Consider the following 16,147-nt stretch of genomic DNA (forward strand, 5'->3'; position numbering starts at 1 on the left):
TTAAAAAAAAAAAAAAAAAAAAAAAGCTTTTGATGATAGACTAAAAAGAAAGAAACTAGGGTTGAGCGGCGTTGAAGATGGGGGAGGAAGAGAAGAAGAGACGAGAAGAAGAGATAGAGATTGAGGCAAGAAGATGTAAAGGATCGTCGCTTCCTCTAGATCTAATCTCTGAGGTACTCTTAAGGCTGCCTTCGAAATCTGTAGTGAAGTCTCGATGCGTGTCGAAGCTCTTCACCTCCATAACCACCCAGCCATGTTTCATTAGATCGTTCGCAGCTCGATCCTCACAAAGTCCCTGTCTGCTCTTCGTGTTAGAAAAAGACAGCAATCTGATTGTCTTTTCCATACGACAACAACAGAACTCGAACAACCCTCATGTGGCTGTGTTGGACAGTAGTTACTCGATGACAATTCAAGAAAAGTGTTGTTTTTTACAGGTTGAGTCAGTCCAAGGCTTGATCTGCGTTATGAAATCAGGAAACCCTCAAATTTGGAATCCAACCACTATGCGTTTCTCAATTTTACCCAAACCCGCAACTCGCTGGAGAGACGATACTGTAAGCTTTATAGGATACGACCCGATCGATGATACATACAAAGTCTTGTCTATGTATCGTTGTCGTCCTCGTCCGCCCCGGGCTCTTACACTGGGAGCTGGAGCTGGATGGAGAGTCATCGAAGGTGTTTCTCCACACACCCCTTTCCTCCATGGAGCACGATGCGTTAACGGAGTTCTGTATTATTTAGCCGCTCCTTGTATTGGTGATATTTTTACCAATCAGCATCTGGTGAGCTTCCATGTCAGATCTGAAAAGTTTAGTATAATAAAAGTACCATGGAATCTGACTCCTGGTCTGCGCTCCCTCGCACATTATGATGGAAAGTTAGTTTGTGTAATTACAAGAGGTGATGATTTTACATTGTGGACTCTCGAGGATTTAGAGAAACAGGAGTGGTCGTATAAATATCTAACTTTGCCTTTTCCTTGGTTAGATCCAATTTCCCGAACCCGGTTTTCCCTGTATGGTGTAAATGATGCTGGCGAGTTCATTTTTGTAACATTAGCTTTGGAATATCCGTTTCATATTATTTATTTTGATCCAAAGGGAAACAGCTTCAGAAGAGTCGTGATTGATGGTGTTGCGCTTGACCAATTTAGGCGCAGCTATGGATTTAGTGACGACGAACCTCTCCATGTCCAATGTGTTTATTCAAATCACATAGAGACTCTCATGTCAATCTAATAAGACTTGTAATATTTTCCTCTATTTTTGGTTTTAACTTTTGTAATCTTAGAATAATGATTCCATAGAGTGAGAGACTTGAACGTCCTTCATTTGAATCTTTCACATCCAAGATTATCGATCACGAGCTACTCCCTCAACTGCTTGGTACATCGTATCTCTTATATTATTGAAGCAGAGTACATAGGTTTAGTTTCCATGGCTTCTGATTATAAATTCTTGTTTTTTTTGGACAAAACACATAGATTTCCTATGATCTATGTGAAGTGGGCTATTTCACAACCTAGTCCTCTACTGAGGCAATCTGTGATGTGCTTAATATTCACTTTAGCACATAAATATCAGAGATAACTCTTGGACACATTTTTGCAGTTTTTGGAAATCTTCACCAAATTTCTACCTCTAAATTTGGTATTGACAAACCATCTACCACAAATATGAGGATAATTAAAGACATATTGAAAAAGAAAAGAAAAACAACTTAATAAGGGCACATGCAAAGGGCCAAAAAGAGAAAGATGGACTTTGAACACATCAAGATAAAAATCTAGTTAGTCACACCCAAATACATAGATATGTGGCATCAATCAAGCCAAAAGAAACTGTGCATTTAACGGAGCAAATCAAATCTCGTAGTTGGTAACCAATTTGATGTTTTACAATTCGTATGCAACGATGGTTTCCGTGGACAAGAATCGTGTTTCATTTGCATAAATTTTGGTTATTAAAAACTCTTGAAAGCATCGATTTACAACTAGAAACCAATCAAAATTTTATATTCTTCCTTTATCAAAGTTTATATTTAATTATATCTGATACAAAAATATAGCTTGGTATCGCTTCTATTTATCTTTCTTTTTTTTTTTCTTTAGCGTAGTTTCTTTTGCATAGTTTTGGATTAAACATCAAAAACAAAAAAAAAAACTAGCACTACCAAAAAGATGTGATGAACGAAAAGATTAGTGTCTAGAAGGGATGGGAATCCATGTGAGGACAGCCGAATCAGATGCCTTCGCCAGCTTTCATTTTTATTTTATTTTATTCACTACAACAAATATGCACATTGTTAACCAGAGAAAAACGCTATCATAGGTCTTTGATAGCGTTTTCATGAGCGCTGTTTTAGGGCACTGTTATTATATGTACCCCATATACAATAGCACTTATTACGTATGCTATGTTATAAAAATATAACATAGCTTTAAGAAATTGCTATATTATCAAGATCATAATTTTGAAAAAATTTATACAACATTTGTTTTTTCGTGCTATGTTATAGTTTTATAGCATAGCTCTAATAAACTGCTGTATTATCAAGATTATAATTTTGCAAAAATTTATACAATATTTAATTTTTCGTGCTATGTTATACATATCTAATATAGCTGTTGCGAAATGCTGTTTTATCTTGTTTACTGTGCTATGGTATATTCTTTTATCATAACGTTTACCTGTACTTTTATAGCATTTTCTGATATGTGATTATAGCACACATAACCTGTTTTATAAAATCTCATAAAATCTGATTAATAAACGTCTCAGATCCAAAATACATAACAAAAGTCTCAAGAACATCAGTTTACCATCAAAGTCTCAAGAACATCCAAAATAAACAAGCAATCTCAAGTACTTAACATTACACAATAAAACCATCAGTTTAAGACATAATGACCTTGTTCTCTGGCCAAGCAATGCAGGAGCTAAGTGCATCTTCAATAATCTCTATTTCATCGGATGGCCTCCAAACTTTTACATTTTTCACCTTCACAACATCTATCCACACTTTAACTGCATTAGAACCCAAGCGAGTAAAGTGAACCTTATGTTCTGGATCATTTGTTCCCCATCGTCCTTCAGCCACAACCCTATTCTTTTCAGTTAAATCCATCAACTTGCACTTCTTATTCTCCTTGGAAATAACTTTATTAATGCGCTGCCATGTTTACAATATAAACCATCAGTCATCATATAATTAACAAAAACAACTTCATAACATATGAAAACACTTACTGGAGACTTCCTGAGAGGAGACTGTGATGGTAAAGTATTCTTTATTGGTGATATTGGACCCGTTGCATCATCAACAGGAGACTCAGAACCAGATGCAGACTTAGAAGACATAGATGCAGATTTGGCCTGCGATGCAGCCTTTGAAGCTGTTGCTGAAGTTTTGGACTCTGTAGCAGACTTAGAAGCTGTGGCTGCAGACTTGGCCTTTGATGCAGACAAAGAAGCATGTGATGTAGCATTCTGACCAGTTGGAGTTGAGGGATTTTCAAAATCAACCTTACTCAGGGGCCAAGATACGTAAGCCATCAAACAGTCCTCAAGAAATGACATTTCAGCTGTAGGTCTCCATAGTGATGTATCAGGCTGCTTTACTGAATCCACAAATACTTTAACTGCTTTTGGTCCAAGAGGAATTCCGTTAACCAACGCACTTGGTTCTTGTGTCTCCCAACGCCCCTCAGCAACAATGACGTCACCCTTAGACAAATCCAATAGTTTACATTTGTTTCCTTGTATACCCTGTTAAACACAATCAGTAAACAAATCCAATATAATTAATTAGCATTATAGACAGGGGTAATACATTGCTAACACATTGCTAGAAATTATAAATACCATAGGGGCAATGTCTTCCATTTGGATGTTGTTGTCTACCAGTCTACACTTATCAGTTGGCCATGCGATTATATGTCCAACAGCTTCTTTCATATGAAAGATCTTTTGTGCAGGTCTCCATAGAAATGCATCTGGTTTATATGCAGCTTCAACTAACACTTTGAGATCATAAGGGCCAAGACGACAGTCATTCACTATGTCATCCGGATCAGAAGAAAGAATCCGACCCTCACCAACATTTTCATCAATGTCAGACCAATCAACAAACACACACTTAGGATGTGCTCTTTTGTTTACACTCTGCAACAATTTCATGAGCAACTAAGAATCATAAACGACACTAAGAAGAATCACTTAGCTGATATGAAAAGAAGTAAGAATATGTTACTCTTGCAGCTGAGTTTTCATCCATTTCAGCTTCTGGTCTCTGTAACATAAACAAAAATAACATCAATTTATATTACTCTAACTGGCTGATGAATAGTAGAGAACTCTTAAGTATCTAACCTGATTCTTGATTCTGCCAAGTTCACTTTCCAAGGCATTGACCTGTTTTACTAATTTTACTTGCCGCTCTTCCATTTCAGCCATACACTTGCTCTGCATTTGTAAACAAGCTAATTTGGTCTTACTCATGCCTCTACCCATTGCCCTCAGCCTACCAGAATTGTCAGGTCCTAAAAGCTTGGCGAGGTGATCTTCATCTGGATTTGTTAAAAATGCTGGAGCATCACTTNGGAACTCATCCTCTTGTTGGTCCTCACCCTCTGCAATCTCACTTAAGTCGCCCACAGGTTGGTCAGCTAAGTCACCTCTAAAAGCCAACTCTTGATCAAAAAATTCAGCAGCTTTATATAACTCAAAAACTTCCTCATTCCACTGAGTTGGTTTACTTTGAAATTCATCTACTGACTTCACATCTCCATGATGATACCAATCACTATGCACCTTGTATGCCTCATCCATCCCTCTTATTACAAGATGCTCAACCACAACACTGTTTAACTGTCGTACTACATTACGACAGTCTTTACAAGGACATATTATCATTTCTATGTCACCTAAAGCCGCAGACACATCCCTTACAAATTTCCAAGCTCCACTTTTATAACCAGGATCAGCTCTTCAATGGATAATTAAAGAAAAAAATCATAACTAAAAGAACATCTTAAAGTATCCAAACCCAAAATAAAACCTAATTATGAAATATAATTCCTTACCTGCATAGATGCACCCATGCCTTGTCCAACATTATATGTTATAATATAAATTTTAACCTTTATAGATAAAATAGAGATACATATTATACAAAGCTCACATTAAGCAACAATTCAGACAATACTGCACTACTTCAGACACATACAGATGCTCTTAAACCAATATCTAACTGTGTAAAATCTCACTAATCTAATCACTATTTATACGAATCAGACTCAAAGGACAAAACATAGCAATCACCAATATTCGTGTGTAATAATAATGTTTAACTATTGGTTGAGTGATACTAACCTGTTGTGTGAGTACAGAGAAATGAGAAGCTTCAGTTCCCCAACATTTCAATCACCAACACTTGGGAAAAAAAAAAAATCGTTCAGTTTATGAAGGCGCAAATACTCAAATCCAAAAGCTATTTTTGAGTCAAATCTGTAAATAATCGAACCCTAACAAAACAGATGGATTCGAAACTCCACATTCTCAAAATCTGTAAATAATCGAACCCTAAAAAACAGATAACGAAATAAATCTAGATAAATCGAACCCTAACAAAACAGATAACTAAATCTGACCCTTATCGAAATCAAAAGCTGTTTGAAATCACAAATAATCGAAACAAATAACGAAATTAGGAGGAAGAAGAAAGACATGCCTCAAAAATGGATTCGAGCTATCAATTGCGATGGATATGGAGATTTAGGGCGAAATTGGGGCTTTTCACAAACGGCGAAATTGGGGCTTTTCACAAACGGCGATAAAACTGAAGAATTGATAAGAAATTTAGAAGAATTTGAGCACACACAGAGAATTTAGAAGAAGAAATCTTCTTAGGTTGAGCTTAGGTTGTAACGAGAGAGAGAGAGAGAGTGTGTCGAGTTTTTGGGTTTTTTTTTTATTTGGCGATTAAGTGAATAATTTCACTAAGTATTGGCGGACAAAAGTCACTTTTGTTTCCCGCTACATAATTTTCCTATCATAGCGTTAATAAGATGCTATTAAAAAGTAAGCGAAAAAAAATCTCATCTTTCATAGCAGTGACGGAAAATGAGCTATATCCGTCTGCTATCAATGTACATATTTGTTGCCGTGATTATACTACCTTTCTCTTGTAAATTTCTTAAGTTGTATATGTCTCCATCTCATACCTTTTAGTTTTAAGTTCCAATAATGTTCGTAAGAAAAGTTAAAAGTGTCTTCATAATTAATTCACAAATTTTTACATATCCATCAATTATCTGATCGTGGAAAAATAACTCTAATTTCAGCTAGAAAAACGATGGTAGGCATTAATATATCATTTCACAATGTTGTTACTTGTTTTATCAGATTAGATCATTAATACTTGAAAGGAAATTTAATAAAATAATCTATTAAAAACCATCTACATTTCTCATACTGATGTTTTTCAAAAAAAATTATACATACAATATGTATTCTAACGAATTTACATATGGATGGTGTAGCAGTAGCACATCAATAACACTAGTATAAAGTACTGTATATTTATAATAAATAGAGTCTTTGTTATCGGTTCCTTCATGGATAATCATTGAGGCCTTTATATTATTTGTCCATATATAGTAAATTGCATTAACTTTATTTGCTCTTTATATGATTGAAAGTTTTTTTTTATATTATTTGAACAGACATATGGGTTTGTTTTTTCAGCTCCAGACTTTACGATTGGTCCACCTACATGGGGTACATCTGCATGTGACGACCTTACATGATTGCCCTGACGTCTCGACACTCTTTCTTTGGACCCTTAATTAATCTGCCGTCTCGAGTTCGCATTATTACCCAATAAATAATCAAAATTGCTTATTATATTTAACCACCGAAACTTAAAAGTCTTAAACAAGTCTAAGTACGTTGCATTACAGTTGAACATGCAGTTCTTCTTATGCTAAATAGATTCTTATGATATATTATAATGACTTACAGTTTCATTGGAAGTCATCGCATTATTACTTGACATCTGAACTATTATTATTCACTTGATCTTGGCCCAAATATTGATCAATTAGTAAATTAGTATTTACCAACATACGAGTTTTTATATATATTCATACCTATTTGGTTCAGTTATACATAAATTTTACTTTTGAATTTTGGACCTTTGTTCCTAATTGTACTACAGTTCGATTCCTGTCCTATAAGATCCAATTTACATATGCTTACAAGTTTTATTATTTATTATTATTGCTCATATGATCTTAACTTAATTAGAATCTCTTGTCCTCACTGCCACATTCCGAGACTAGATCACAAATTTAACATAGATCTTATCCACATGAGTACATTACATAGTTTTGTTTTTAACTTCATAATAAATAAAAATATTCGAAAATTTTCTTCCCGGGGATGTTAAATAAAAATCCGATTTCCGGATTCAAAAGAAAAAAAATTAAGAAAATAGAGACAGAATTAATTAACAAAGAGTGAAAAAAAAAAAAAACTACTAATTAAGATCCTCAGTGATGCTATCGAGGTGAGGCCGCCACGTGGAAACTGACGCCGACCGGCTATGTCTCCGACGGTGACGATTCTCTTTACTGGTGGAACTCATCTTCTCCGACAACATAACATCTTCTAAATATTTCTCACACAACGTCAAACAATGACCATCAAGATCATCCTTATGTTTTGGTGTTACGGTATCAAGATCCTTGTTACCACTCATATGATCACTGTTTTGGCTGTTTTTCTGGCGGTGGAGATCTTTTCTCTTCTTTGTCTTCTTCTTCTCCGGCAAAGAAGTATCCGGGATAAGAAAATAGATGCTTCCACGCTTAAGCTCAGATTCAGGGGACAAGATCAAGATCTTACGTACAACTCCTTGAGAACAAGGTTTGCTCAAGACATGGTTAGGATTCGCCTGAAGGACCTCACCGGCGGTCATCGGACGAGTGATCTCGTCGACGTGGCCGTTTAGATGAACGATTCTGATCAAATCTAAAGCTCCACATGGAAGTACACAAGCCAAACAACATCGTAAACTGTTTCCCATATCTTCGTTTTTGTAACACAGATTTTTTTACGTTTTTCTTTAACAAGAAAAAAAGAGAAAATTTTATAAGTTTGTTCTTTGTTGTTGTTGTTGTTGTTGTGTGTTGTTTTTGTGGACAAGTCGTGGTTATGTATATATATATAGAGAGAGTGAACAAAAACGATTAAAGAGAGCTTGACCAAATGTATGCGGATGTTTTAATTACTAAAACGCCCTTGCTTCTGATTGTGATTAACTTAAGCAGCCCTCCATAATCCTTATTAAGTTAATATAGTGCTCATTAGACAAAACTATTTTATTTCTGTTATTTTACTCAATTAATCTACTTTTAACATAAAAGATATCCATTTTTTGGTCAATACCTATTTTTGGTCTAGAAATCTGCCTGTCTAATAATTTTAATTTCTAACAACTATAACAAATAATGATTTGATTGATGAAATGGATAAATTATGTAATATGATTAGTTTTAAAACCAATCAGAAAGTAATAGTAATTTAGAATTATCCGTTTTGCACCAAACTAATAATATGACACAACTCTTATTTTGAATGTAGATGCATTATCCAATTAGAAAATTGCTTAATAAATATTTTCGGACTGTCCTACAACTTTTGTATATTCAAACAATTTTGACGTTATAATAAGGTTTTGTAATCGATACCAAAAAAATAAATTTTTTTTTCTTTTACGTGAAAACTACTCCATAAACAAATTTCTTCTAAATGAATGTAAAAGCCAAAAATGTGTAAATACTACACTATATTATATTAAATTAAATAATTAATAAATATATTTTATATATAATTATTGAAGTGGTTACTCTAAAATTTTGTGTTAATTTTAACAAGTGATGCAACTATTTTCATCATTTGTTATTATTGATTATTTTCATCATTTTCCACACGCGATAATGATCTCGAATTTCGAAGTGAGGTGGTCTAGGAAGTTGTTTGGTTCAGAGAGGTTGAAGGCCACCACGGTGACGTCTTTGAGGATGAAGCTTGGCGAAGTTGGCTTGAGTATAATGAACCACACAACTAGGAATACGACGGCTGGAACTAATATCATAGATAAGATGATTATGCAGGCGTTGATTCGCCTCCGGGTGGATCCATCTTCGCAATCTTTTGTCGACATTTCTTTATTTACGAGTTTGCCACTGATGTACATTTCTTGTTTTTTCTTTAAAGGTTTTGGTCATTAACTCCTATACCAAAACATGTGAAAGTGGCATTTAGTAAAAGAAAATATACAATATGGCATTTCATAATAGTTTAGTTTCAAAAGTGGCACTTTGGACTAAATTCCCTTCAGATGTTTTAATTACTAAAACGCCCTTGCTTCTGATTCTGATTAACTTAAGCAGTCCTTCTTAATCCATATGATAGTGCTCATTATACAAACTATTTTATTTCTGTTATCCTACTCAATTTATCTACTTTTAACGATTAAAGATATCCATTGTTTGGTCAATACCTATTATTTTTTTTGGTCTAGAAATCTACCTGTCTAATAATTTTAATTTCTAACAACTATAACAGATAATGATTTGATTGATGAAATGGATATATTATGTAATATGATTAGTTTTAAAACTAATCAGAAAGAAATAGCAATTTAGAATTATCCGTTTTGCACCAAACTAATAATATGACACAACTCTTATTTTGAATGTAGATGCATTATCCAGTTAGAAAATTGCTTAATAAATATTTTTGGACCGTCCTACAATTTTTGTATATTCAAACAATTTTGACGTTATAATAAAGTTTTGTAATGGATACCAAAAAGAAGATTTTTTTTTTTTTACGTGAAAACTACTACATAATTAAATTTCTCCTAAATGAATGTAGAGGCAAAAATGTGTAAATACTACACTATTTTTTTTTTTTGAAACTAAAGTGGTTTTTGTAAAGTTGATAAGTTTTCAGATAAAAAAAAAAACCACAGATTATTTAATACTAGATACAACAAACCTGTTTGATCAAAAAAAAAAAGATACAACAAACCTATGTGACATATACGGCATATACCTATACAAAGTTGTTAACCTATGTATAACATCGATAAGTTTAAAATATCTCTTTATTTATTATTTTTCTTAGTTTATTCGAAATCTAAACGAATTTTGGACGCCAATATATGCTACTAAAAACATCTGAAGGTAGCCAAAGTACAAATTAAATTTGGGTAGTGGGTACTTGATTACATTGTTTGCATTCTTCTGGTACCTTTCTGCTAATTGACACATATATATATATATATATATATATACTTTTTAGTTCTTAATCAGAATTTAAACCGTATGTACCCTATTTGTACCTAATTACCTCTAAAGGCTCTTACACTTATCTAACATGGTACTAATAAATTATAAATTACTACGGGAAACAGTTAAGGAGCTGTTTGGTCAGAGCTTCCGTTACGTTCGGGTTATGATACCAAAAGGAGATCCATGTATAATTAAATAACGTCATTAGAAAATAAATTATAATGATCCAAAATCAGATACGTTAACTGATGTTTTTGCCTTTTCCTGTATGTTATCTTCAAACATAACAGAACAGATAAGATCCCGAACTTTATAAAGAAATGAATGTTTGGTAAACTAGAAAAAAAATTAACGTTGATTATATTACTACATTTTTTTTTGAACAAACTGATTATATTACTACATATATAAATATATATATATATATATATAACTGGAGTTCTAACCAAAATTTCGATGGAACACCAACTAGTTATAAGCCTATAACATTCATTAGAAGACATATTTATAACTATAGTTTAAGTAGATGATAGTACAGAAAACTATCTATGACATTAACATCATTAATAGTCGAATTGATTGACGAATCTAAGAGAAAACAGTATTTTGTCCTCATTTTCTATACTATTATTATTATTTTTTAAAAGTTTATCATCACATGTCTCTCACTGGAAAAGACAAAAGTTTAAGACTGAAACTGTACCGATAGTACATTAGTACTATGTTATATTCGATGTTAATTATGACGCTGTTAAAATCAGATACAAAAGTAATGCATGTACCAATTGTACGAGTAGGAATCTAGCTATAGATTATGATTCTCCCATTTTCAGGATGACGTTAATCAATTAATTATGGACTCTCGAGACTCTCGAGGCCTTAAACTTCCCCTTGAATGGGTATGAAATTAATGATGCATAAGGTTTTGGTAAAACCCATATATTCATCAAATGATTAATGCCCTAATAAAATAAATATATCAAGTACGTAAGAGGAAGCTTCGTAGCACGGAGGTTTGTGGCACCGACTATTGCGTACAAGCGGCGCTGAAGTTGATTCATTAGACCATCTCCAATGGTTTTCCCTATTTTAGAGGTGACTTTTGCTCCAATAGATACCTCTATTTTTTCCTCTAAAAAAGAATATTTCATAGAGATTCTTTTTTTATTTTATTATTAATACCTTTTACTTATAAAAGTTGCAAACTAACCCATTTATTTTAGTATTTGTAAAACTTTCATAAAATTATGATATTATTAAAAATTTTAACATTCATAAATATCATTTAAATATCACATTTATTAAAAGAAATACATTGCATCATATAAAATAATAAAAGTGTTAAAAGTTTAAAGACCATTAAATATATAATTTATTTATTTTGATCATAAATATAAAAGTGTTAAAAGTTCAAGGACCATTTTATAAATTAAAAAGTTCAACTCTATTATAGAGAAAAAAATAGAGATCTCTATTATAGAGGTGGAAATAGAAATGAGTTGGAGTAGATTTTACTCTAAAATAGAGTTAAAAAGCAAATATAGAGATAGTTGGAGATGCCCTTATGAAACAAATGATTTTATTTATTTATCTACTATCAAACAATAAACCTCGTGCGCACCACACGATTTTTTTTCTTTTTTTCTTTTTGTTGTTTATAATTATGATTGAAACTTAATTTTAAGTATGGAATTACAAGACGATCAATTAATTGAAGAACGTGAGTCAAGTCTGTCTTTTCCCTCAATTGGACAACACATGTATCCACGGTGGATCATAAACCACATAATTAATTATGTAGTTGAATGAGGTTAGTGACAAAAAGGTTAAATAATCGTTCAAAGACAGAACTGAGGGAGACTTTTTTTTGTTTGTTACTTTTGTATCAGCTTTATGCAAGCAAACAATATTCTATATTAGAATCTGAATAATATTCTAACGTAGGAATCAGTTGATTGAATTTAATATATTATACTACGGCTGACAGTATAATGATATTCTACAGGATAAATTTTTAAATTTCTGTACGCGTTAAAAGTAAAAAGAAAAAAAGAGTTCCATTACAAAGTCCAACTGTAAATAATTTTCTTCAACATTTTTAAATAACTTACTCGTTCACGGGCAGTCATCTTGATCTTCATCTTTAATATATTTAAATCTTAGAAGTTAGAACAACATTATATCGCAAAAGTTTGAGTTTAACATAGGTTAGTGAAAATAATATTATTTCCTAAGAAGAATTGAAACGATTAGTTTATTGAGGTTGCTTGTCCGTATTATTATATAGTCACAAAGCCGGAATCGAAAATAAAGAAACGATATATAGCTGTCATTTTATGGTCAAATGGTGCAATGAATCAAAGTCTAGTTTCAAGCTCCAGTTACAAACTTCAGTTTTACATTTTATTTATGAAAGATTTTGAGCTGTGTTGGTGAACCATCCCAAGTTATATATTACGTAAGGAGAGTGATATTTGTTCTTAGAAAGAAAATTCTTGGGAAATTTGCAAACTTTATTCTGAATTACAAACGAGTTGTTGCAATTAGACTATTAGTTATGAAATGTCGCTTGGTTTCGACAAGACTTTTAGTTGACATGTGATTATTGATTACTACTGGTATAGGCAGGCCCGGTTCGAGCCTTCCAAGATTGGTTAGCTCTAGTTCAAACTCTCATAGCCAATTTCCCCAACAAAAAATTCAGGACAGAAGTTGTTTTTTTTCTTTTTGTTTTTTGCCAAAAGTTGTTTTAGACCCTATATTAAGTTGAGTCGATGCTAGGTAGAAATATGCATGAATCGGGTTAGTTAGGTGTAAATGTGTAATCCTAAAACGCAAAATTCGCATATATTTGAGTTTGCTTCGGTTCGACCCAAATGATCCAACTTATATTTTATATCGCATATTTGGTTCCAAAAAAATCATTATAGTTTTCTTTTAAAACGATGTCAATATTCATAATTTTCGGGGACAACCTAGTCCTAGTTGGAGTAAGGCTAAAAAAACTCGAGCAAACAGGTCAAGAAAGAGACATCCAACTCTTTCGAGCTTAAACATCTAGATTCGAGTCCTGCTTTTTTAAGAGCCGGGTCAGGCCACACTCACATATTTAAATGATGTAATGTAATCATAAAAATTAACTAGGTAACAACCCATACTATGTACAGAATAAATCTATGCATATAAAATTAGAGTTATGAGTAAAGTTATTTTCTAGGATAAAATTTGTTTCCGTAAAAAAAAAAGATATAACCTGTGAGAATATGTTTAGATCAAACTATTATGTATCAACTAAATATATGTGAAAATATATGTTCAATCTATGCAAAAAATTTTATTTTAAAAAAATTATTTATTTTGTGTAAATATGTTTCACCCGTGAAATATTATACCAATGGTCTTAAATAAGTCAATTTCCTATAATAATGATCATTGTGATAATTTTATTTTAGAAACTTTGTATATGTGCATAGTAATCAATTTTTTTAGTATATAAATAGCAATTATTTTATTATAGATCTAATTATTTTATATTTTAATAATTTAATATGTTATAAAAATGATTAAAATAAATTTTAAAATTGAAATGTTTGATTTTTGTAATTATTTGTAAAGGAATATTCCCTAATCATTCAATAGCAATTATGTGTAAATAACTAAATATCCATAAAAATGAAGACAATAAATTCATTGGTGTCTCGAGCTCTCTAACGACTTGTGTTTTCTTGAGAGTGCTTTTATATTAATATATAGGGGATAAGATACTGTATATGAGAATTTTATACTAAAGTATAGAGCAGTACAGATAGAGCTTACCAAAACTAATAACATTCGGATCCTAAATTGTAATTAATTCATGATGACGATAGATGTTCGAACTACAACAAATTAGCTATGGTAACTATAAAAATTGTTGGAAAACGAAATAACATCAATAAAGCTGAACTGGAATCACGTTGAATTTTACAATTAAAAAGATTAGCATATAGCTTAAGGCTAAGGGGGAAGAACCTGATGGTATAACGACAAAGTAAGGGAATAACATAAAGACTTTATCTTAGATATTAGAGATATCTCCAGTCGATAAATACGCGTTGATTTGGATTTGTATCCCGTGAGTAAGATCCTTTTTGTTTTATGTGATTTAGTGGTGCACGTTGCTCTATCTTAAAACTAGCAAAGTTGACGTTATAGGAAAATCCGAAATGACAATTTTGAGAGATTTTGTGAAGATGTAACACATAACACCAATCATCTACATTCTTCTTATATAGTGTACTACTAGGGTAATATTAATTGCTTTATTTGACTAAAAGAATGTTTTCGCTACAACAAAACCGTATCTTAACAATTTACATCAAAACAGTGATATGATTGTAGTCTATCATTATATATATATATATATAGTCCATAAATACAGACTATTTTAAACATGTACAAGATGTCAAGATGATAAGAATAGGGAAGCTATATTTATTATGTGTGTAAGTGTAACTCGAGTTCACCAGATCTTTTCATTCGATTGGTGTCATTTCATAATCTCATTATGGGTTCCAACTGCCAACCGTTTCCTATTTTTTTGGTAAGTACTGCCAACCGTTTCCTATTGTTCTTACGTTAATTTCACTTTCCTTTTTGCCCATACCCTTTGGAAAAACACATACAGATATATTATTGTCGTTTGGGCCCTAATAATATGTTGACACAGCCCATAATATTTTGTAACATATAATTTTACAAAATTATATATAACGTGGTTCGAAATAAAAATTAATGCCCCCAAATTCCCTGAGTTATCGAAGATCATAGTTAGTCGTTAAAGTCAACATGTTACATTACTTGACATTTCATTCATGATACGTTATGTTCACGTTGTGTTCTGAATCTAGTATATGTTGTGCATCTTTCAACTTTAAAAGCCACTAGGTTAGACCCGCGCGGTGCCGCGGGATGTTATTCTATACATTTTGAAATACATTTGATATTCAAAGTATGATTTTTAATTTTTTGAAATTATATTAATCATGAAAATTATGGTTTACACAACTTTAAAAGATATAGAATAAACCGAAAAAACCTACAATGTTTGTAACTCCGTAGTATTTGTTATTACAATCATTTACTCGTATAATTGGTTTAACTCTACTATATGCTATGTTTTTTTCTCCTATTATTATCTAATATAATAAAGTAGAGTTACACCCTCTAAGAAGCTCTATTTATCTGCCACGTGGCACTTCTAAATCCTCTGTTTTTTTAATAATATTTTATCTCATGTTTAAGCCAATTGATAATAGGCTGTAAATCATTAATTAATGGGCCACAGAATTTTGTTGACTTCTCAAAAAAAAACCGACGGAATCTCTGAGTTCCGACTTCTCCTCTTCCTCGCCTCTCTCTCTTTCCCACCCCTTCTCCTTTATCTGTTCAATTCCACGAGATTTCGAATCAGCCGAGTCGAAGGGAATCTCGACATCTCCATTCTTCCATAGCTTGACATATGGCTACTGTAAAACTGACATCTGTCCAAAAAAACTTATTCACCACAATTTTAACTAAATTACCAATAAAACATATTTAATTAAATACATATAACTCACACTTTAAATATAAAGCTAAAATATATATTTTCAATTAATCAGACATTTAATCATACACTTTAAAATTAAACTTTCTTATATAATAAAATAGCATACCTCCTAAAACTTTCTTCCACACTTTTCCATTATTCACCAAAAATTCAACTAAACTACCAATAATAAATATTTAATCAAATAA

General features: G+C 32.1%; 1 protein-coding gene across 1 annotated transcript; it reads right to left on the minus strand.

Moving 5' to 3' along the window:
- Window positions 7,343-8,189, minus strand: LOC104786640. Its single transcript, XM_010512088.1, has one exon. It carries the CDS (start codon window positions 8,092-8,094, stop codon window positions 7,546-7,548), a length of 549 nt encoding a protein of 182 aa, XP_010510390.1. The 5' UTR covers window positions 8,095-8,189; the 3' UTR covers window positions 7,343-7,545.

Source organism: Camelina sativa, chromosome 5, assembly GCF_000633955.1.
Source record: "Camelina sativa cultivar DH55 chromosome 5, Cs, whole genome shotgun sequence".
Taxonomy (NCBI): domain Eukaryota; kingdom Viridiplantae; phylum Streptophyta; class Magnoliopsida; order Brassicales; family Brassicaceae; genus Camelina; species Camelina sativa.

What these genes read in the sequence shown, in the direction of transcription:
- LOC104786640 (XM_010512088.1), bottom strand. Translation starts at nt 8,094, where the DNA reads ATGGGAAACAGTTTACGATGTTGTTTGGCTTGTGTACTTCCATGTGGA.